The 25,071-nt window shown below is 42.0% G+C and overlaps 1 protein-coding gene across 3 annotated transcripts in view; it reads right to left on the bottom strand.

Moving 5' to 3' along the window:
* arhgap29a (Rho GTPase activating protein 29a) overlaps positions 1-24,414 on the bottom strand; it is a 45,705-nt gene extending 21,291 nt beyond the window's left edge. The window contains exons 1-3 of one of the 3 annotated variants that reach the window (XM_034706870.1): positions 24,183-24,414; positions 22,731-23,125; positions 3,096-3,239 (exon numbers count right to left, since the gene is read on the bottom strand). In XM_034706870.1, the coding sequence (XP_034562761.1) occupies positions 3,096-3,239; positions 22,731-23,037 (451 nt within the window). In that variant the 5' untranslated portion in view covers positions 23,038-23,125; positions 24,183-24,414. Of the gene's footprint in view, positions 1-3,095; positions 3,240-18,443; positions 18,542-22,730; positions 23,126-24,182 lie in introns of those variants that run through there. The other 2 variants (XM_034706871.1, XM_034706872.1) reach the window with 2 other exon arrangements.
* Positions 24,415-25,071: the final 657 nt, after the last annotated feature.

Raw genomic sequence — 25,071 nt, 5'->3', positions numbered from 1 at the left:
CTGTTAGTGTTCAGACCCTGCTTTGAGATGTCACTGACTAGCGTATCTTTAACCCTTTGAACTCTGCAAAAGATATCAGAACATTGGTATTTTCTTGCTTAATGTGATGTCACCTCTTCTAGTAACTGCAGTGCTTTGCGTACCTAGATTCTGTGCAACTGATGCCAAAGGACAAAGACTTGGAGGCTGATGCATCTGTCTGCAGATGTTTTCTTTAAATGTCACTCATGCTGTTTATCTGGAGGTATCTGTTGTGTAGCTGTTGCATGCATCTGATATTTGTGTATTGTCTGTGTGTAACACTGTAACTGTGCTGCTGCCTATCTTGGCCAGGACTCTCTTGGAAAAGAGATTTTTAACCTCAATGAGCATTTCTTGGTTAAATAAAGGTTATAGGTAAATTAAAAAGGACTACGTAAGGCAACCAACCCTGATAAATTGAGAAACTACTGAAACTGCATCAAAGGTATACTAAAGTACTAAAAAAAAGGTCAGAATTTGCTAACTACATATCTTGTTGATAATTTTTTTTTAAATTTTAAACATTAATAACATATTTCTTTACAGTTCAAAAGTTATTTGGACTCTGATAATTGTTAATTTTTTGAGATAATCTTTCATTTTCGTGTTTTCATGAGCCTCTTTCACACTTGCACTGCACTCCTGACTATGGCTTCATGTGTGAGTGCAAACAATGAATGCACACCTGGACTTTATCTGAACTTTCTTCTACCCGCCCAGTGTAAAAAGTTTGTGTAAACTGAAGATAAGGTGATACGTGAACGTAGCAGGTGAAAGTCAGGAATGTTAACAGTGAGCAAGTGAGTGAGGTGATGCCAACGTTCACATTAAGTTTCTCTGACTTTTTCTGCCCTTTACAGCTTGCTTTAGTTGTTTGTGTTGTGATTTCTACTGATGTTTTTTTTTTAAAGTGCACTTTGTTACCTACTACTCTCTTTACTCCCCTAGTCCCTTCACCATCCTGGGGAACGTAACAAAAATATTTCCATTGGTGGGAGCACGTCCAATGCTGACAAAATCCAGATGTGAGGTACATGTGTGATAAGGCAAGCTCCTGAAAACATCAGGGCCTGAATGTCCTGAAATCATCCTGAAAATGTCAGGAGCTTTATCATGGTTTAATTTTCTGCTGTAGATACTATTTGAAACAAGATTATGCATGCAAGAATAACCTGCAACCGCCCCCAACAGTCACACATTTTCCCATGTTTTATGGCATGTGTAGCTCAAAGTAAGGATGTCTTCAACCAGGGGTGTCAAACATGCGGCCCGCGGGCAAAAACTGTCCCGCCAGAGGTTCAAATCCGGCCCATGGGATGACTTCTCTGGGGGGTGCATACAATCAAACGGCTGACAGATCGCACCTGAATGGCACTCCAGGACATTTTTTTTTCTCAAAGTGAGGAAAAAGAATATTTGCAGTTTGCATAATCTGGTTGAATTTCATAGATTTTTTAGAGCACTTCAAGATCCAATCAACACTAAAGTTTACGTGTATATGTAGAAGCGGTGGATCTACTACTTTCGGAAGGAGCTTCATATCGTGCATGTGCTTACCATACATGAGGGTGCGTCATAGGTGCGTTCCTTCACTACCAACACTGTCCAGCAAGCAAACTGTTCATGCTGGAGCTGGGGGGGGTCCATAATAGTCAACTTTACCTTCTCATTATTATAATCTATCTGTTCTTTTGCTGCCAACATTGCACTCTGTGTCAGGTGACTGGGAAACCTGTGTGTTTAGTGTATTCGCAGCAGGTTTCGGTCCTTAAAGAATATCATATGAGACTCATCATGGAGAAAAATGCAACAGGTGTATGTAAAAATATAGTTCACTACATGTGAACATTTTTAGAAAGTACTTTTATTTTCTTGCGCTAAAACAAAGGGAAAATTTTGGAGTTGTCATTATTTATAGGGTTATTATATTATGATTTTACTGGTCCAGCCTACTTGAGATTAACTCGGGCTGTATGTGGCCCCTGAACTGACATGAGTTTGACACCCCTGTCTTAAACATTAAACATGATGTCAAAACAAAGGAAGGTCTTTGCTTCCAGCTGTGAAACATGAAGTCTAGCTTTTACAGCTCTTATCCAAGGTGGATTTAAACAGTATCATAGAAAAAAAGAATAGCCCATCATCCTTTAAGGGGTTAAACCACTCCTGTTTTATGAAACAAGTTGAGAAAAGACTTAAATATTTATCTGCATTCTTAAGAATCCTTCATTAAAGTAATAAATCCAAATATTAAACAGTCAAATCTCAGCCTTCATAAACCAGAAGTTCTCACAGTGTTCAAACATGTTTAGCAGACACACAAATAGTCAAGTACCTGCATGAAAGATAAGACTTTCATGTTCCTAATAATTGTTTATGGTGCACAAATGCACACACCCATTTGTGTTTGCATGTGCGTGTCTGTGGACTTGTTCCAAATATTTCTGTGAAGGTAAGCTTCATTCGCACACACAGCCTGCTCATGCTTTGTTCTCCTCACCATGTCACTGTTCATTAATAAGTGAAAGCTCTTCAAAAAGTCATGCAGTGTCCCTTTGTGATGCAAATGGAGACGAGGTAAACTCAGGGGGAATCTTGTGTGCCAGCCAAGTTAAGAACTGACCTGCATGCCAGATCATAATCTCAGGGAATGAGAGAGAGAAAAGGATTCCTCTGTGTAGTTCCCTCAGGACTTGCAGACAAAGGACACCCGTGTCTCCTTGCCTCCTGAATCAGACTCCTAAATATTATTTTCTGACTCTGTGTGAGGTTTAAACTCATGCTGCTGCATTTTACACACTGACTTCTGAAGAGCTGCGTTACTTTGAAGCCATACGAGAACTTTTCAAACATTCCCTGGGAAGAAGCCTCGGGAGGACGGTGTGAGAGAGAGGACAGAGTCATAGTGAACGTCCAGGAGATAAAACTGTCAGGGCAGAGGGGGGGTGAGATAAGCAGAGACAGAAAACAGAGCAAAGGAAGAGTGGAGGAGTAGCTGGGATGTTCTACAGGAAAGCTGTGAGTTATATGTGTGTGTTTGTGTGTTTAAAGGAGATCAGCTCATCATCACTGACCTTTGACCGTGGCGATGACGGTTCCAGCTGTACTGAGGATGTCCACTGAGTTCAGGCTCTGGTGTTTGCTGATAATGGCCTTCAGGACTCGCAACAGCTCGCCGAGACGCTCGTGCACCGCGTGATGGAGGCAGTCCTGGTGCTCTGAAAAGATAAAAGCACATTAATACGATAATGTTAATCAACTTTCCTGGGTATCACTGCTTCAAACTCTGCAGGAATCCTTTCTCTAATGTTGTCAGACTCTTAGAATAACAATCTGAGACTATCAGGGACGACAACAAGAACTTTTAGTGGACACAGAACTGCCCCCCAGGCTTACATTGCACATTTTAACCCCTGTTTTAAATTGTGTTTTTGGGGAGGCTTTTACACGTTTATTTTAGAGAGGAGACAACAGTGGATAGAGCAGGGAACCATGAGAAAGAGAGGGGAATTACATGCAGAAATGGGGCAGGCTGGAGTCGAAACCTGGGCCACCCTAAGTGGGTGTGGGACTGAACCATTGGGCTTAATCTGCATATTACAGAAAGAAGAAATTATGATTCCAACACATAGATCATACATGGACAGGCTGCCCAGGTAAAATAAAGACATTTTTTTGCCTGTTTTCTTTTGCCTTTTTATCCGTATAAGATCCCCTATCAGATTTCAATGTAGGCTCGTACCATCCCTGACCACGCCTCTGCCCCTGGCCACCGTCCCCGCCACAGGGAACTGAACTACTCAGGCAGATTAATTGCATTTTGAAATAATTGGCATTGGCCTACACTCAAATAATGTTTGCAGACACTGCAGGCAACCTTGTCAGTGTAGCTGTTGGGTAATGGTAGCGCTCCCTTTTTGCCCATTTCACCATCCTGCATTCTACCGGCAGAGCTCAGGTGCCGTGGAATTGTGTTAATGATGCAAATGCAGCAGTGCAATTATTTTCAATAAATGTTCTGTCTGTATTTTAATTTTTTTCTGTTATCAAATGGAAAAAAGCAACAACAATATTGTGATATCAGCATTATAATATATCGCCTATAAGCCGACCTGCTCTCTAATTACCAGTATCCGTATCGTCTATTATTTTTATATTTTTTATTATTATTTTTGAATCATTGCTTTAACATATATTTACCTTATTTTATTATTTATTTATTTATTGTATTCATCTGATCTTGTTAACACTACCTTATTTTTAACTTTTCTTTCCACTATTGCTTATTTTATTAATTTTACAGTAATGATTTTATTTTATTTTTAAGTATTTTATTTATAATCCTGCCTTTTATAGTTTTACCATTGCTGTTGTTTTCTGTCTCTCTGTTATTCTGTGAAGCACTTTGGGCTGCATGTTTGTGTATGAAAGGTGCTCTATAAATAGAGTTGAGTTGAGTACTGAAAAAACAATATCAGTCAACCACTAATACTGTAGCAGTTACAAAACTTTTCATATGTTTAATTCTGGGCCCATAATATCATCAACATGTCTTTAAAATCTCTTGCTGCAGTATCTCATCACCTTTTGAACTTTGATAGGTAAGGTAAAGAGAAATCATTGTCTTCCTGTATTACTCTGTGATGTAACACTTGCTAATTAAATCCGAGGCACCTCTTTATGCCGTTAACTTTGTTCTCATTTCCCACAGTGCTTTAATCAAGGTATTTCTGTATTGCAGCAACAACCATGCACCCAAAAACCTGAGCAGATTGGACCAGCTTTTTAACAATCCTCTGCTTTAATGAATGGTGCAACAGTACTGGAAACAGGATTACTGTGACAGCACCGCTTTGTTTGTTAAAAGAGCCACTATGTCTGACTCCTGCCAAACCTACAAACAAAACTAAAGTGTCTCTAACCCTGGAAACAGTGGGGAAGCACAGTAATTATGTTTATTCATGCTCTCAGTTAGTTAGTCAGTGAAAACCTGGTATCTCAGGTATGTGCCTGTGATAATTAAGTGGGTCTTTACTCACCCTGAGTCATCATCATATACAAAGACACAAAATGCCCTCTGCTATCGAGTAACCTTGACATCTTTGCTCTTTGCATAGTTAAGGAGTGAGGTCATGACTGAGGATATGTAAATGAGGACATAAACTACACTCAGGTGTTTTTTTACTACTTACAGGAAGATTACAGAGCACTACAGGAGATTGTGACACAACTCTGACACAGCTAGTATGACTGATACCAGAGGAAAACATGAAGGCAGAGGTTGACACATTTCCCACACACACATACACACACATTTGGCACAAACTGTGAGGTTGCTCAGCTGTAATCACACTAAATAAGCTGCTTGGCAAGTTGTTTCAATTCATGCTTCAAATGTGTAATCATATTCACGTGCATAAATTCTATTTTCGGTCAGGTCTCATTGCAACCCCCTTGCAAATATAGGTAAAAACACACATGCAAGCAAACACACACACCCACACACACACATACACACACACACACAAACACAGAGAATGGACACAGGCCGTCAAAGCTACATTTTGTGCTGACGATCACCCCTGGATTACCCCCTCATGGAAGCAGGGATCAGAAAGACTTTAGCTGTCTCCCATTTTTTCTTTTATTCATTAGCCCTCTTTTTTGGAGCGGGACAAACAGTGCCGCCAGCACGGCTAATAACTCTGGGTCTGTGTGTCCACCGTCACAATGCTAGCTGAGGCCCTGACCCGGAAATCCAGCCAACAGAGCAGCAGGTGACAAGTTCACTTTGACCAGCAGGTCTCAACAACACAACAGTTATGAAACATCCTGAACGCAATACTGAAAACACAACAGTCTGAAATGCATGCACAAACTTACTGAACTGTTTTCATTTACCCCATAAAATGCAGATGGATGCATGGATGGATCCAGCAAAGCACTTCAGCTCAGTGCTGCTCTGAAAGTCAAAGAGCGGTCACCCTGTAGCTCCATGTGCATGGCCTGTGTGATCATTCAACACAAACTGTGACCTTTCCTTAAATCCAACCAAGTATCTTTGGTACCTAAACCTAAAAAAAAGTGCAAATGTTTTCAAAGATAATGGTTCAAGGTTCAATGTGGACTTTTGCTCTGGATACAAACAGCTGTACCCTGTGTTCAAAAGCTCCCAGGCAGAAAGCCTGAAAGGCAGGTTTTGAGGCAACACAGTGCAGTTTATAGGGACATGGGTAAAACTTAAATACTCACTCATTTGGTTTAAAGTTAGAATTTTCATACAGGTGTTGTTCTACTCAAATAAACAAGTGTGACAGTCTGTTTTGCTCCGTGACAAGGTACAATCATGCACAGTCAGTGAAACTAATGCATGCTGGATTAATGTACAGTCCAACAGAAAGCAGGACAGCAAACTGATCCTCCTGGGCTGTAGAGCATGAGAGATGAGGCAGAGTCAGAACACCCAAATTATTTTCTTTATATAAAAAGGGGAACTACAGCATGATTGACAGCTCTGACAATCAATGAGGCTCCTGCAGCTCTGTGTGCACCAGACTATTAGAGTAGTGGAGGAACAGTGAGAGAAAACATAACAAACACTAACACTAGAGTCAATGAACTTTCCATAACTGTGAGTGTCTGCTTCAAAGCCACAAGAATCTATTCCGCTGTGGACTGGACCCACCTGAGGGAGCTTTGATGCATTATCAGTGGGTGAGATTTGGATTGAGGACAGAGGTGGGACATCAATGCTGCAGCTTCATCAGCTGATCTCTACAGCACAGACTCAAAATGCACAGTATGTCAGTAACTGTCATAGGAGTATTTTGGCTTCACTTTTGCTTACAGGTGGAGGTGGAGACATGTCATCCATCTCTATATACAGTCAATTAATTACAAAATATCCATGTGTGATAAGAGTGTTGTTTGAGTGCAATCATGAGACCATTATGTGCTACAAACATGCTGCTTTACAGACAACCTCACCAATCAGGACACTCTACCAATCAACAATGACCCACTTCACATCAACTGAGAGATCTTAAGTGATTACATAAGGTGCAATAATGCTGGAAAATAACACCTTAAGAGGGTCAAAGGTGTTTCCAGGTGAGAGAAAAAAGTATCCACACAGGAACACATCACCTCTGCAAACAGTCTGCTGAAAACCCAGACAGACAGACACTCTGAAATGATTACATAAGATGAGCACAAATCCCAGACTGTTCCTCTCTACATGAACTCTCCTCTGCCAACATGCCCCACTGCTCCCAGCCAGCAGAGAGCTACTCCACAGGACCTGCAGAGTCTTTTCCTCCACCATGGCAACCATCTTCATCCGTCTTCATCACATGTCATGCACGGTTCCCTCGTGCCAAGGACAGAGTGCTTTTTGATGACGAAAGCTCCTCGTCCTTTTATTCGGCTGCCCAGCTCCCCACGAGGCAGGAAAAGAGCCGGTGCTGAGTCCTGGCACTGCCACACATCAGACTGAGACTCAATAATAATCCCATACAGCCGATGCACAGGGGCAGACAGAGGAGGTCATTCTCTTTGATAGGTGCTAGGATTGCTCTGTCGTTGAAAAATGACCTATACAATCCTGAGTGAAAAAGATAAACTGCTTATTTAACGGTGTTACGGCAAGCAGACCTTGGCATTGTTTTATAGTTCCAAGTGTTTCCATTTGCACCTCCAAAACTTAAAAAAGTCTGAAGAAAATACGGAACAAAGTGGAAGAAGTAAAGAACCCAAAAAGAAGTCTGTAGTCTGTTAGAAATGCATGCTTAAACCTGACATTTTTGCTAATTGTGTGGTCGTTTTTTTGAGTATTTTTAAGGGCTTGGGTCCACTAACAGCGTTTTTTGTCCTGGGTTACAAAACCATCACACGTCATTGTTTCCATCACTCAGCGTCCTATATACAAAAGCGACCTTGGCATCAGCTGTTTTTTTTCACAGCGCTCTCATTTGAAAATAGTTCAACTTTCAGTTCACTGCCACACTCCTCAGTGTCACCTCTCCCACAACGACCAATCAAAACACAGAAGGGGCGGGACTTCTGATATAAACTTTGTAAACAACAATGGTAGAGGAGAAACTAACGCAAGGACACGATTCCTTTCCATTTTTTTTACATTTTCTTTGTTAAATTTACTTGAATAGAAGCAAATATTGAGCATGCAGAACTGTTTAAATCTGATTCAACAGTCAGGGAAGTGGAGGTATGGTGAAATAACTCCCAGAACACAGGGGCACGGGTTTAACTCAGCGGTTAATTCGGTCTGTGTACAGAGGCTGTAGTCCTTGAAGTGGATGGCCTGTGTTTAGATCTGACCTGCAGCCCTTTGCCACATGTCACCTCTTGTGCTTTATTTCATGTTCCCTACTCTCTCCCCAGAATAAAGGCAATAAAACACGTAAAAATGAAACTAAAGTAAAACTGTTGGTGGGAAGCACATTGAGGCGCAAAAAAATTGTCAGCTAGCACAGGCCCAAAATGTCTTGTACCCCTGAAATATGTGAAACAGAGGCTTTTGTAAGATATGGAAGTTATGCTCTGACTATTATGGTCTTTATTCCAGATCAAGAAAAACTGTATAATGCAAGCAAAAGTCTCCAGCTCCTATATTTAGTCGTCCTCTGTATTCACTGTTCTACAGCGCTAAAAGTAATACATAAAGACACAAAGATGGATGCTGTTCCAAAACCATTCAATGCTCTATTATAGCTCTTAGTAATCATGTATTTATCATGTATCTTATATCATGCATGTGTTTCTGCTGATTGTTTGTCAGAATAAAAATAAATACATTGAGATAAATTAAAACAATATAATGCAAAATATCATGTCAGAAAACATTTTTCCAGCAGCTTCATGAAAGAAGACAGTTTTTTCTTATCAGGTTCATTCCAAAAGGAAACAACAAATAAAAGTAAGATTTTCCAGGTATTTTATTTTTAATTATTTTACCTTCATTTTACCAGGTAAGTCCATTGAGAACCAATTCTCATTCACAATAACTACCTGGGTAGGGTAGGAGACTCAAAATGTCAGAAAATACATTTAAATATCATATTCTCCTGTTTGATGTTGACAGTACCAGATCTTCCCAAAGACCCTTTCTCTCACAGCTCAACATACAATAATTCAATGAGGGTCACAGTTTACAATGAGAAGCTTCAACCCTTAAGCCGTCAATCAGTCCTGGTCAGTTTAGATCCCATTTATAGACATTATCCTTTCAATGACAAAACTCACACAATGGCCTAAATCTTCCCTGCACAGGCTATGCACCCATTCATGGACAGAGTAACTGAATCCCGAGTCCTGCAGGCATCAGGCCCGGCAGGCTGGAGGTTTATTAAGGACAAGTCTGAACCATGAATGCCCACGAGACACAGGGTCTTCCTTTGCAAAGCTCCATGGGCTTCAGTCTTCAATCAATGGCGGCTGTGTGGCCTATTGGACCATCCTAAATGGAGGCTAATTAGCAAGACATTATCGTTGCGTCCACCAGCCCAGCAGGACACAGGATAATGTACAGAGAGTGATTATTTAACCCATCGACTGCCATTCTGGGAGACACACAAAAGGGAAGAGCGCCCGTTCCCACCAGTTAAAGGGACCAGCTGATTAGTGGGTTTTGTTTCAGTCGTGTTGAGGAATGGAAAGAAAGTTTGAAAGGAAGTTTTTTGTGCGAAAAGTTGCACAACAGAAGGTGTTTCAAAATGCAAATATTAGTCCAGACCAAACTAGGAGAAAACAAACAGGTTTCAGGGAAGGTTGTTCTGTTTTCGCCTGGGACTGCTGAGTTTTCCTTGAGGAGTTGTTTGAGAGCCGAAAACTCACTATTGTCCCGGGGGCCGCGAGCAAACAGAGGAACCGGTCGCCTCATGGGCCTGCCACATGAAGCATTTATGGAACAATAAATCACAACGGCGGCTTTTCACTTTCCACGGGAAAGAGGGATTTGAGTATGTGTCTTTGTCCGTGTGTGATGGTCAGCGGTGGGAGGATTGTAAGGAGTGATAGGGGAGGAGTTTTGGGGGTGGATGCGGGGGTGGGTGTGTTATTTGGGGTAGTACTCTCCCTTGGGATTTGTCCTAAATTTACCCCTGCACCCCACTTCCCTGATTCAGTGGGGGTTATGAGAGGTGGAGAGAGAGAGAGAGAGAGGGACATTCCTGGGCATAATAAGCCCTGCTGAATGAAGGCTGCAGGGGGATCAGACTCTGATCCTGATGAGAAGGAGGCCGCGGATCAGGAGCCGCTCTGAGGCTGCCAGTAACACATTGCCAGGTTTTTACTTCATTAGCGTCATGGAAACCCAACATTCCAGCCTCTTGTTTGGGAGCGGGAACGGGGGATGCAGGAGCGAGGGGTGAGGGGGGATCCATAATGAAAACACTGCCGGATCATTCGCCATCGAGATGACAACTAAATACCAAAACACTCTGACGCAGAGAGTATTTGACAGTTTCATTTTATGGACCTAAACTTACATACATGGCACCTGAGTGATCCATTTTATAAGATCCAAGTCTTGGTGTGGCAAAACAAGAAGACATCACGATTGATTATTTATAGAATTGATATCGTAAACTGGTAAAAGAAAAGAGAAAATCACGTCACCACTCATTACTTTGGTTTAATATCGTGACTCTTATAGTTCTTATAGTAACTACTTCCCAAGTCATTTAAACAGAAATTTAAGTCCAGACAACGAATTACACAATTTATTTAACACAGCTAAACACAGGATCACAGAGTCTGCAGGTAAACAATGCCAAACTGGTTTACAGAGTGTGGCTAACACTAGCAGAGCTAGCACCACCAGCCTTAAGTCCTCCTTGCAGGTTAATGTCCAACTTGCCTGTGCTGGTTACTGATTGCTCTGGTCAAGTGGTTATATGGCAGTTTAACCAGACACAGCCGACAACTTTATGTCCATTTTCTAGATCAAAATATTAAAATTTCAGTTTGAAGACACTAATGGTTACACCTTTGAGACCGAGACACTAGGGCTGAACGATTTATTGTTTTCTGATCGAAATTGCGGTTTCAGACAACGCGATCATGTGATTGCCAAAGCTGCGTTTTTTTTGCAGCGCTCCTGACTGACCCAGGATCTGTTCTGTCAACTATTTTACACATACATGCCGTCTCCCTTCCATTCTGCCAAGCTCACCAATCAGAAGCGGCATGCTACTCGTGGACAGGTCATGCTAACCAATCAGTATTAACCTGCTCCTTGTGCTTTGTAACATTAACGTGTTTTGAAATGACCTCAGCGGAACCAGAAGCTGAGTTAGGGGATTTAATCCCAAAGAAACACAGCACGGCGGTCATTTGGGAGTATTTTGGGTTTGAGGCTGCAGTAGTGCACGCTAAAGTTGCAACATCAAGCGGAAACACTAGTGTTGTAGTACTCGAGACCGGTCTTGGTCTCGAGACCGCTTATTTAGGTCTTGGTCTCATCTCGCAATCGAAAGCATATTTACTCGGTCTTGTCCCGGTCTCGGACTGGGCGGACTCCGTTTTTATATCAAGACCGGTCAAGACCACCACTGATGCACTCTGTGTCCCTGTCATTACTGTGATAAGAGAGGAAGCACATTGGCACGTTCACGCTTGGTTAAAAGCCAATATGCCAACTTTGTACACAGTATCATCTACATAAAAGACAGATTGTTTTTGTTGGGTAGTGTTCTGGTTACTGTTGTAAGTAGACTTGTCTAATAGTGACTGATCTGGCTTTAGGTCCATGTAAAAAAAAACATTTCACATGTAGAGAAAGAGAGGTGGGATAACCCTGGTTTTCATTGGCGGCATGCACAAAAATCTAGCTTTATGAATTTCCATAACTAAACATGTGTGCGCTCCATTCCCACATCTTAAGGTTCTTAAGCTATTTCAGGCTTGTTTTTGGCCTGGATAACCCTTATCCGGATATCTGCTGGCAACATTTTAAGCAGCTAAATGTTGCCCATTGCCCCCAGAGGCTTAATCGTCATCAGGAAGAGGGCCCATGGGATCCAAGATCGACAACAGATTTGGATATCATGGTGTCATGCATGAGATGTTGTTCCAGATTTGGAAAGAGCTTGATCCATTCTGAACTTTGATCCACACACAAATCTTTGTGTGCTAGACATATCGTATTAAAGATCACACCTGTAATGTTTTCATTCCTAATCAAAGCTATGCTAATAAAACAGATGCTGAGTTGTTTTTAAGGTTCTTGGTTGAACATTTGTGGGGTTAGAAGATCGATCAGTTTAAACAACAAAAACAGACATTCTCAAAAGTTAACTGCAAACATTTTCATGCTTGAGTCTTAAATAGTTAAATATTCTGTGCAATGTAGAGACCACAGTTTAAGAAACGCAAAGTCTATTTGGCTAAAAGGATGTCAGTGCTGTTTCTAGATGTACCATAAGGAAACCTGGTCACTTTTTCCAACTTGGCGTCAATGACTTGACTCTTCAAAGCACAAACCTTCCAGCCGGACCTGACATGAAATGACTTGGCAACATTCCTTTCGCTCTGACCCTAGCTATGCTCAGTCATGCATTGCAAATGATGGGAGCAATGTATTATTTATGGTTCAAAACATTCGAGGGAGCAGAGGGGTGCTTATTGCTACAAAGCAAGTGTGAAATCACTAAACATGTCACAACTGGGTCTGCAGAGGTGCGATCAAATGGAAGCAGCTCGGGACGGGGGGGTGTAAAGAGGATGTTGGACAGGTTACCCATGACCAATGTCAATCAAAACCTCTCAATGTGTCTTACTGAGTCAGACCACAGATGAGACATTCCAGCGAGTCACCCGAATCACTCAAACTGTGGCAGTCGGTCAAAGAGACTGTGGATTCATCAAAAGATACGGCTGAGTGAGGTTTCAAGGGACTCTTTGAGGCTCTTCAAGACAAGCAACCAAACGTGGGTCTAATAATCAATCACTGCATGACTCGGTAACCTTTGTTTTGTTCAAATGGATTCCTCTTTAATTGGTCAGGAGAAATGTCACATTCTTTCACATTACCCTCTCCCCAGTGCAACATCTTCAATTGGGCATTTATGTGAAATGCAAAAAATGCCCGACCACAACTGGACCTTGCAAAATGGGTCCACTTAACCTTTAACACTCATGCAGGGTCACTGCAATGGGTGGCCTATACATCCCTTGATACCCCCCCCCCTCCCTTGCGTACTTCCTGCGGGTCAGTGGCCCTGGTCCACCTCTGTCGACAGACCACCGGCGGTCCACTCTGCGGATTAGCAGATTACATGCAGCTGGTAAAAGGCAGGGGGAACTTTGCCATGCCAGACCTCTCTGCTCACACCAAGGCATTCCCTGTTGCTCTACCTTTGAAGCTCTTTTTCCCATGACTGCCTACACAAAGAGCTGGCGTTTAAAAAAGAGCCCCAGGCTAGACACACAGCACCTTCCACCTAGGTGGGGGGCTTTTATGTTGCCTCTCTGCAGGCGTCTGCCTTTGTGAGGCTTGTTAGCTGTTAGCACAAGGAACTAACGGTGAATGAAATATATTCTCAATGGACACTGGAGATAGGAAATGCGTGACACTAAGTTTGACTGAGGGTGACATTTGATGTATGTGTTGAAAACTCAGGTAAAAAAAAAAAAAGATCTGATGAGGACATTTATCCAAGGGCAAAGGAGTAAAATGTTCCAGGGTTTCTTTCAAGTCAACAAACCCTCAGATATTTCTCTCTTTAGTCCTTCGCATATAAATGAGACGCCCAGTGTGGAGTGAAGAATTTTGTTTTTCCCCCTCTTTCATTTCTCTTTGGAGCTGTCTGTCACAGCGAGGAAAGACAGGCAACCTTTCTCTCTTGATTCCCCCCCCCACATCACCACCACCACCACCACCGCCGCCACCACCGCCTACTGTTGATGCAAAGCTCTGAAGGTTGGCATTCCAACTATGCTTTCTTTAAGAAAAACTGCAAATCCCCCCACCGTGCAACCTCTAGCTGGCAGCCAAAACGCTCAGGCATTAGGCTGAAGAGACTACAGTTGCTCTCAAAGCCGCGTAAAAAGGAACATCAGCGGGCCGGAGGGACGGGGAGAGCTGTCCAACCAGTACAAAGATGGGCCCCTTCAGTACACCTGTCAAGGGGCTGAACTGGGAGGTGAGGGGGCTGAAGTTGGGGGCAAACACAGCATTGAGAACAAGAGGACACTGTTTAGCTTTACTTGCATCCTAATCCTGACAGAATGGGCTTTGTGTGCAAGAATGTCTGCGCTAAACTAAAACTTGGCCTCATAACTGTCAAGGCGTTTAAATCGGTCAATGTACGAAATAAAAACAACTTTTTTTTATCTTCTCTCTGAAAAAATTTTTTCCAGCTTAGAGTTGTAGAAGATGATGAGCGTCATATGAGGAGGCATGTGTATTTTTTTAACCATGCTCACATTTAGCAGCTTGAGCAGACAGGTGTGATCCACACCTGCCAGTCTCCTCAAAGGCTCTTAACACTATGATGCAAAGGAGGCCTCTTCTTCATACACTGCTGATTATGTTACATTCCAGATTTAAAAGCTCCTCAATTCTGTCCTTCCACTCTGTAAACTGAAAAGACTTATTCTAGGAAGCTGGTATCAGTTCAGAGAAGGAGATTCAAGCAATGGATGTGGGTATTGTTGTCCGTGTGTATAGCTCCACTTTCCTCCCTGCCCTCTCTACACTCCACTGGGACCTCATCTGAGTCCAGCATGACAGGGAAGACCCCAACTGGTGCCGGTGATGCTTCACACTCAGGCTGTTTACCTCCACATTAAAACAGGGTATCTGTTCCTTTCAGCATCTGAGCTTCGAAAATTTACAAACAGTTGTGGATTAGAAAGCGGAGCTGCTCATCCTTTTTCTTCAATCAGCTCCAAAATATTTCTGCTGATCTTTTAAATTCATGTTTCATAGCATAACTAAATAGCATGTGCTTGCACAAGACTGCAAAACCCTATCCATAAGCAATTATTAATCACAGAGATCAGATTTGGAAATGTATTACTCATATCTCTGCTGGTAGTCGTTTCTAAATCTACTGGCCGTATAAGTGGATGATTAATTTACACTGCACGTTTCAAAGTGCAGGATCTCAAATTAATGCTACCCTGCCTAATTCCACATGACTTTAATCCCACACAGGGGTAGAGACCTCAGATTTGAGGGTTACTTAAGATTATTCTGAGGATAAATGTGCCTTCTTTGTTTCAAAGTCTTAATCCACACAGGGGTGATGGGAGGTCTTGTGGTCACGCAACCAAATGGGTGTTTGCTAAATGTGTCACATTCGAACAATACTACTTTCTTCAAAATACTTCAAGTTGTACAAAAAGCTTCAACTGTGTTTATAAAAAAAAAAATGCTTCCAAACTGCAGCCCCTCAGGGCCCACAATCCTTTGCTTCTCATGTGTACTGTGGGAGCTTTATCTCAGTGTGTGGCAGACATCGACAGCCTCCTGGAACAAAGCTGGCCCTGCAAAAAACAGAGCCCATAACTATAAATCTTTACCCGAGGGAAAGAAAGAGGGAGACACACAGAGAGGAGCTCCCTTGGTGTTACAACTTTGAAAACAACTTACAAATCCTCACATGTTGTCAGGCTTTTAAACTTGACAGGTCAGCATGGATTGCCACCTGTACACAGGGCGCAACAAATGCACACAATGAGGATAACTGAGAGATTAATCTCACACTGATGGGTCTCTTTATGATTTCATGTTTTGTTTCCTAAAGCAGAGAGGATAAATGAAGCGCCATATGTCCAACACTCCGTGTTTTAATCCCAGGGAGGGAACAATGCAGATTGACCTTGCACGCGACCGCTCTGCTTTTAAGGTAAAATGAACCAAAACAATCAAGCTAATGTAATTAATCCCGATAGGAAGCTTACATATCCAGATAAGTGTACCCAATGATTAAATCGAGATCTTTGGGAACGTCAGCTGTGGGACCATACTCAAAAAGTTGATCTTTAAGAGTCCACTTTAAAGTAAGGAGGGCAGGTTGTCCTGTGCTTCAGGGTTATTTACAGTCACTTTAAATATGGCTTCAGTAAAAAGAACCATAAAAGGAACTTTTTCGGAGGGAAGACGCAGCGTGGAGTGCTTTACAGTGCATCCCAGACCCTGTGGGAGCGTCTGTCTAAACAGAGCGCTCGGTTACAGCCATTAAGAAAGTTGGGAATGGCCAGTGAAAAGCCCAAGTAGGGCTAATTTTAGGCTGGTATATCACAAGGGGTGATTTAGAATACAAATCACTAAAATAGCTTTTAGGCTTTCTCTGAGGACCGAGGAGGGGCTCATTTTCCCACAAAGCTTCAGCATCAAGGCAGAACACTGAACTGAAACTCCTTTCCCACGTATTTACTAAACATTTCCACTGCAGCTAAAATCCAGCATGGTACAGTTTAACTTTAATGCTACAACTGTACGACTTCCCTGAAGAAGAAAAGAAGGAGAACAGTAAAAAATATAACAGCTCAGTGAATGATCAGGTGCGTAACGGAGTGCCACTGAACACTACATAACACCTGAAGACATTTTTAGTAGGATCCTGTTAATGATTGAATTCAAAAGACTCATTCAGCATGAGCATAGAGCTGACGAAATCCACGCTGATTTAACTGAGGACACTTATGGCTCAGGGGCAAAACACAACACTGAGAAAAAGAGGCGGACGCATGAGTCATATGTACTCATTAAAAGTGTGACTAATGATGATGGAACTCTGACTAGTTTTAATGCATCCATACTGTGCCGACTCACTTCCTAGAAGGAAGATTGAGCAATATTTACTTTCACTGGCAGAGCGACCCAGAGGTACTCCGGGCGGAAAAGTTCACAACCAGGTTTTGATAGATTGACACATTGCTTTCACACAATACCACAACAAACAACAAACAAACCATTTGAGGCAGAGCTAGATCAGCAACTCCTGCACCCTGCAAAGTAAGACTGAAAAAATAACACATTTTGTTTAGGAGAAAGATGCATTTAGAAAAAAGGGGGAAAAAAACTGTTACATTGCTTTCTCTGAAGCCAACAATCCCCATTGACGAAAACATTCACTTTACTCCACAATTACAGTAAAAACACAGGAGTTGCTTGTCTACCTCTGCCTCAAATGGTTAGTTAGTTTGAGTTACTTTGAGACTTTGAAGTTAAAATATTAAGTTCAGATCGAACAGAATGCAAGTGTAACAAACAATCAAAATGACAAGCACAGCAGTAGATATAATGATGCCCTCTGGAACAGGTGGGCTTGAAGCCGGTCTTTTTAAATGTCCTGAGATGTGGCATTGTATTTAGCTGCAAGAAGGGAGTTCCAGAGGGAGGGGGGGGGGGGGCTGCCACACTGAAGCCTCTGTCCCCAAAAGTTCAGAGTTTGGTGCGGGGGATGGAGAGCGGACACATGCCTGAGGATCACAGCCTCTTCTATCTCTGTACTCTTTCTCTAATGCTGTCAGACACTTCAAAACAAAACCAAGCACTTTAAATGGAGACACTTTTATTGGGCACATTTTCCCTCAGGGAGCTGTTCTGATCTTTTTATTTTTTGCTGCAGGCTGAAGTGATAATCTGCCAATCTTTTCGCAGCTTGACTAGAATATGTTTTATATCTGATCAAAGCTTATGTGGGTTGTAAATCAGAGACTATAAAGAAACACATAGGTGTGTGTTCTGTAAGTATGGAGGGAATGTGAGACAATGGAAAGAGGATGTGGCAGAAGATGAGAGGAGTAGCTGTGCACTAAGATTTTATTCACTTCTTAATAATATCCTTAGCCAAGTGTCATGACATTAAAAAGGTGTGTGCAAAAGAAAGGAGCACATGAGAGAAAAACAAAGACGGTCTGACAGGTGCAAATAAACAAAGAGCACACCTGGAGTTGTGATAGGAAAAAGGAAGAAGCAATCAGGTCACTTTGAACAAACACATTAAACCTCTGCAAATAGAAAACCAACACATTGTGATGCTAAAGGTTGAATTAACTGCCCTTTGTATGCCTGAAGTGCAGCATTCAAATTAAAATCCTTCCTGTGACACCTTAATCACCTCATTGGATATCTTGCCCGAGCAGTTCTTGATGCTGACGCACAGGAATCAGCTATCTTTCTGCTTGGCAGCCTCCAATCATGACCAACACTGATGACACACCTGTCCCAGTCACACGGGCAGCCACAACAATACACCCTCGAGCCTAAAATAGATGCACAAAGATCTCCAGCAAAACAAGGCAGCTTCACAACAGCATGCAACCAAATGTTTGTTACGCTTAATCTTATGATGGAGGGCTTCAGAGGGCCCCATTCAGCGCCAAAACACACAAAAGGACACCGCTTGTCTGGTCTCCAAACGTCCTCCCTGACCCCGGTTAAGACCCACCTTCAAAATAATAATCTCCTCCAATTACTGACATGTCCTTCAGGAGTGCCCACCAGACATGGTCACGACCTTAAAGAAGAAGAAGAATGCTGATATCCGTCCGCAGACTGCAGAGACAATGACGGCACATCAACAGTTTCTTCTCAGGCAACTCGTAGTAAAAAACAAGATTCAGTCATGCGTCATCGACTCCGACCACAGCTGAACAGCAGCCACTCTGTAACTACCATTTAAGGATAATGTGCATTGGTAGGAAAACAAACTTCTTTAAAACATTCTTAATGGAACAGGCTGGAGAAACCCCTCCCCTTTAGGGAACGCTCCCACAGGCTGCAGCTATTCCTGACTTTGGGAAAGTATCATTTCTGCAAAAGCTGCCAGTTAGCAGCAGCGTGCTAGTCTGGAGATTCCTCCTTTCACAATGGGTGTCAGACTCACATCGTTGACTGTGAATGCAGGCAGTGTTGCGAGGGCTCTAAGCTGAATATTGCTCTTGTGGAGGAGGGTTCACGGAGGTTTCAGTGAGCAGCGCAGGGTAATGAGAGGTTTGAACTATTGTCAAGCCCTGCAGAGACAATATGGCCATAAATTAGAGAGAGGGGGGATTTAAATCACATCCAATCACAGCACAAGTCAGTGACTCTCAACAATCTGTTAGCAGAGCTCTGCTAAAGCCTCAGAGCGCTAGACCTCAACAATGACACTCTGAAGACGTTAAATGACAACTAGAAGAGAATCAAAGAAAGATGAGGACACTTCTTTTTGTCAAAATGGAGGAATTCTGTTATATTTAAAAGCTGGATGGTTGTTTGGTTTTTACACATTTTGGGATCTACATGACTTATACTAACAAAACATTTGCTGCTTCACCAGAACATAAAATCCTGGCTGCATGAAATCCTGCAAACAATCAAAAACTGTCCACTTAAAGTTCCTGTTTTTCTAACAGGCTTAGATTGTTATTCTAAGAGTCTGACAACATCCCAGAAAAGATCCCTGCAGAGAAAGAGCTTTTTGATAACAAGTAAAAGGCTGTTTTGCTAGAGAAAAAAACAGTTGCTGATCTACCGCTGCTTGGATGAGCTTGGTTGTTTGTGCTACTGTGTTAGTAGGGTGTTTTAAATAGTTATAGGTCAGACCGTACACAATACTTGAGTAACAGAATGCAACCCCCACAAAGAAATAACAGATCTGAGCTTAGGTAGAGCAACAACTCCCATGTTTTACAAAGTAAAAGTTGTCTTGTGGGGTCTTGTGGCTTTGAGGAAGCAGGCTGTTTCTGGAAAAAAAATATATCATCTTATTCTCTGACAAAAAGGTCTGTACAGTTTTACACTCAAGGATTCAATCCACTAAAACACACACAACAAACAAGGCTAGATTAAAGTGGGAGAAAGAATCTGGACTTGTTCTGTGCAGTCCACCTCTACCAGCTCAGGTCGTTGGAGGGATTGGTGTTGGTGTAATGTAATGAGGTATTTTGTAACCCCAAAAACAAAATGTATACAAACAGCTGAGGTTGGAAACGGTCTGTGTTGGAGGAAGTGTGGAGAACAGCTGGCAGACCATTTTAAACATATTTTGGAATTGCCCAAAAATCAAGTCGTATTGGGGGGGGGGAGTAATTAAGGCATTACAAAACATTTTTGGAGCAGGGATTGACTGCTCCTTCTCAACAATTTATCTGGGTAACATCGCAGCCCACCGCTCAGTTAAGGATAAAAACTTGCTAAAAATTCTATTAGCAGCCAGCAAAAAGGTGGTTGCAACCCAATCCTCCAGAGACTGAGTGGATAGAAATCATGTCTAGTATTGAAAATATGGAAAGAATGACTTACTCACTAAACCTTAGAAAAGAAAAATGTTTGCATTACTGGGAAAAATGGAATGTGTACGTAGCATTGAAGGATTAATAAGCCATTACTGCATGAACTGACTGTATTTCCACTATTATAACATATGGATGTATAGATGACCTACTGTTTCTGTTTCACTGAGCTGTGTTGTCTAACTATGCCTGCAAAAATAAAGTACAAAAAAAAGGTCTGTATAATCTCTTGTACCTGTCGGTCTGCAGAGAAAAAAAAAGTCCCCTGGTTCCAAATGCCAGATTTATCCGCACATTTTCCGTGAGTTTGCACTTCAAGACACAATGGGCTCTTTGCTCCTTTCCATAATTAGTGCTGAGGTCTGTTTTCTACATCCTAATCAGCCTATTCCCCCAAATCTGCCCTTTCCTGTGTTTAGCCCAAATAAGCCTCTAATGGGAATACTGTGCGTGTCAGCATCTCAGTGACGACATTAGCATAATTGAGCCTGTGCAAACAGTGAGTAGAAATTAGGACAAACTCATGAGGAGCTTCATTCAGCAGCTGTCTGTGCAGTTGTTATAAGGACAAACCATGGATTATAAACCGGTTTCTTAATGACACGCAGCGCAGGCAAAATGTCTGCAATGACAGATATGCACAGTTGCTACTTTCCAAGTTTGTTTGTGTGCATTCATCACCTTTTAATCAAATAAAACAGACACATAACATCTGGATCTACACTTTGAAAAGTCAGAGGCAAAGACATGAAAGCTTGAGGTATATTTCTCATTGAGCTCCTTTCTGCCTCTGAGGGCTGCAGACGTCCATCTCTTGCACATGCTGATTTACTGCTTTGATCCCCTGACACGCTGACAGGTCACTGAAAACTCTCTCAAGCTTCAAAAGTGCCCACTGCAAGTCTTACTCTCTAGAACGCCAACATGTCCAGCCAGGTCAAGCACCTTGCTGACCTCTGTAGACACAAAAAAAAAGCCTGGAATTCCTTTTTCCATTGCCTAGGAGTCACGGCACAGAGCATATACTCATCTTATTCACACTGTCTGAGGATTAAGAAATCTGAATCTGATCCAAAAGCCAACACAGAACATAACAAGTCAGGAATGTAAAAAAACACCCACACAGGAGTGTGCCCCAGCCCTGCCTCTGCCCTCCACTGTGGTTTGCAGTGATACGCTTCATCACTGATGAAGGGAAGTCAGAAGATTACAGGCTCACAGAGCTTTATGTCTTCACATCCAAGGCGTCCAAGGTAGCGTTCTTCAATTCTTAAAGTCTGATTTTGAATATTTAACAGAGAGAGATTAGTACTCCTTTTAAAATATGTATATTGTTAACAAGTTTTAAACCTTCTACTGTGATGTGAGCCAAATAAATACATTAAATGTGACTGTTTTGTCCTCTTTGGCCTGAAATTGTAAAAAGTGGCTCATCCGTATTGGAACAACTTGTTGAATTTGATTGGTAATAATAATTCCACAGGTTAAAATCTCTTCTCAGGGCACTTCACTGCTGTCAGAATAATTTTGAGGCAACAAACCTACACCTAAAATACAACAGAATATCTTCTTGCAGTTTTTAAAGTTAAAGTTCAGGAATAAATAAAACCACTATAAACGTTTTCAAACAGAGGTATATGTAAATTTTTCACTGTACAGAAAGAGAGGTGGAGAAGGGCAAGAATCTAACAGTGAGATAAGGTCGGTTGACTGACCGAGCAGCCAAGGCCGCTGCAGGACAAAAAACAGGTAGACAGCCGTGGGACTGTGTACACTGTGCTGAAAACAACAGTGTGTACACAAGAGCTGACAGGCAGCTACAGCCCTGTTACAAACCCCTCTGACTGTCCCCGCCATTTCACCGCCTCTCCCTCTGCACTGCGGATTTTACAGATGTTGTAATAAGAGAAAATTACTGCAAGAGAGAAGACGAGTTTAAACACATTGATGTGTACATTCATACATGGTACCAGGGAACAAGATGACACAATAGGCAGAGTCACTCTGTTGTGTAAAGAATTAAGAAGGACAAAACCGAATCCTTAACAGGTTACTTCTAAAGACATTTTACCAACAGATATGATGGCTGAAAACTCTCCAATCACTACTTTTTTTCAATTAGAACAGAGAAATTAACGATATATCAGTAAAAAAACAAAAAGTAGACCTCTGTATGTAAACTATTCATTAAATATTGATTGTTTTCTTCACATTCAATTCATTCTCACAAGACTTAGGTGTATAAATATCATCCTACACCATCTATTAGAGCTCAAAGTGTAGCAGGAATCTGCTTCTGTTGGTAGGACAGATTCATGAAAGCAGGTTTGAGACATGAGCTCCAAAGAGCAGAGTTCAGTTGGATGAAAAAATGTGTTACCTCTTTTAACAGATCAGAAAAAGAAAGAAACAGTGTGTGCTCCGTTATTAATGCATGCTCCATCTCTTTCCAATCTTACCTTTGGAGTTGAAAACTTCTTTGAGTTGCAGAAGCACATCAGCAAACTTGCGCACGTCGCTGACCAACTGCATGATGTAGTTTGGGTCTGAGGCGGGGACATCCGGACTCTCTGAACTCACAGAGTTGCTCTTGGAGAGTCTGCCTGGCCCCCAGGGGCCCACACTGACCGGGCTCCCTGAACCCGAGCCGGTGCTGGAGAGTCTGGAGATACCTAGCGGGAGTTTTGTTCCACTGCTGCTGCTGCTACTGCTACCTCCACCACCTGATCCTCCACCAGAGCTCTGGCGCAGCATTGCAGCCAGCATGTCTTATAGTCCAGAGTCCCTCAGGTTGGTGGACGGTTATCCTTCAGCTCTCAGGGCAAGAAGCGCACCTCAACAGGGATGGAGGATGCTGGGAGGAAGAGGGATCACTGTTAATCATAAGCTGGTAATGAACAATCAGATTGGGTTGTTTCAGCTATTTGTCGACAATATCAAACACCTTGTTTCTCTGCTTCCCTTGAAATAATCAATACTGACTCTACAGGCAGTTTGAGTCTATCAATATTAGATTAAAGAGGACAGCTCTGAGACTGGGCTGCTGTTTGCCTGCAGTGCTCCATAAAGTGGTTCACTGTTTGGAGCAAAGTAGAAGGACTCTAAATCCTGTAGTTACTCTGGTCTTAAATGAGTCTTTGTGTTCTTCATCTGACAGAGAAAAACAGTCTTTAACTGAGATAAATCACTGAGTAAGTTACTCTGCACCTCTGTTTAGCTGTGAATTACAGCCAACATCTTACACAGGACATTGCATTTAAAAACAGGGATTAAATTACCATGCACTTTACACTATGATCCATTATTTTAAATCTAAACCAAACATTTGACTATTTCAAAGCCTTTAAATCGAGGGAAACACTAAGATAAAAGGTTTACACCAGTGAGTGCGTTTCCTTTCTACAAAGCGCATCTCCTAGAACACCAAATTGGCGCTTAAAAATCCCAAAATGTTGCTTCTCCTTGTTTATGTCTAGGTTAGAAAAGACAAGAGTAACCCACATTAAGACAGAGGGATTAACAAACCTAACAAGTTAATTCGGCATCATCAAAATCTGCCAAGACACATTTGAGACATACAATTTCGTCTTTGAGAACAGCTGTGTTGCTGTGAGGTGGAGACCAACATTCAGGTTAGTTAGTTAAATGACTTAATCTGGGATTTGGGATTTTGTTGGGGCGTCCATGGACTCAAAGGGTGCCGAATTAATGATAAAGAATTAAAAAAAGGTTTGAAGTGAGTGATCATCACGAAAAAGTTACCTCTGGATTGTTGTGCGTAAAAGGCAGCATTAGAGTAGAACATTTAAAGGGTTTAAATTTGGGTACGTAGCTGTCCTGCACGGACTCCACACACTTCATAGCAACTCCAACATACGGTATGTAACATATTGTCAGACAGAGATACACACCTGATATTTTATCCTGTAACATTTCCGTTCAAATAATCCAAAAGGTGTAAAAGGGATCTTGAGAAAGAGAAATTAATCCACATCCGCAGCGCGCGTCCCGGACCAAGCGGACCCCTCACAGTCGCCGGCTCAGATCCACTGATTCCCGGCTCCGCTCCTCTCCATGTGATGAAGGCTGGGACTTTGTAATTAGTGTGTCTGTGTGCAAACCTCCCCAGCAACAGGTGCCGGAGTTTTAAACAGTCATAACATCCATAGTAAACCATTGAACATCCGGTTGGGCTTTTCAAAATAAACTCTAAAGCTCAAGTGAGAAACTTTTTTTCTTCACTTTGTTACTTGTATTGAAAAGTGCTATATAAATAAAGTATTATATGAAATACAAACACAACAGTGTACCTAATTTTGAGAAGAAAAAGTATATTTGTACATGCATTCACGGACCCATACACATACCTACACCCACCCATCAGCTTGCATACATATATAAACCCAGCCATGATAGGCATAGCCACAGGTACATGCATGTACCCGTACAGCAAATAAAAAGTAAAAGTAAGAATAAGAGTTAAACAGAGTACTGTTATGCATTGCAAACACTCTGGGGGCTCAACCAAAAGACAACAAGATCCAGGTACCAGCAGCACCCATGCATCCACACCTACGTACATTTCTCATTTGCTGGCACAAAGAACAGTGAGAAACTTTTTTATGTCTATTTTGGCGAACCCTGTGGACAGTCTATGATAAGAACTAAGTGCAGTACATACATCAACAGTCTTTGTCGTGAAAAAAAGTGAATCTACTCCCAGCAGTGGTTTCAGACATTACAAAAAAACAATAAAGAAATAGTAGGTCTTTTTACTACTATACAATTACTGTCATTTAA

This window comes from Notolabrus celidotus, chromosome 17, assembly GCF_009762535.1.
Source record: "Notolabrus celidotus isolate fNotCel1 chromosome 17, fNotCel1.pri, whole genome shotgun sequence".
Taxonomy (NCBI): domain Eukaryota; kingdom Metazoa; phylum Chordata; class Actinopteri; order Labriformes; family Labridae; genus Notolabrus; species Notolabrus celidotus.
Note: the sequence above shows the minus strand (reverse complement) of the source record. Positions and strands in the feature narration are given on the sequence as shown.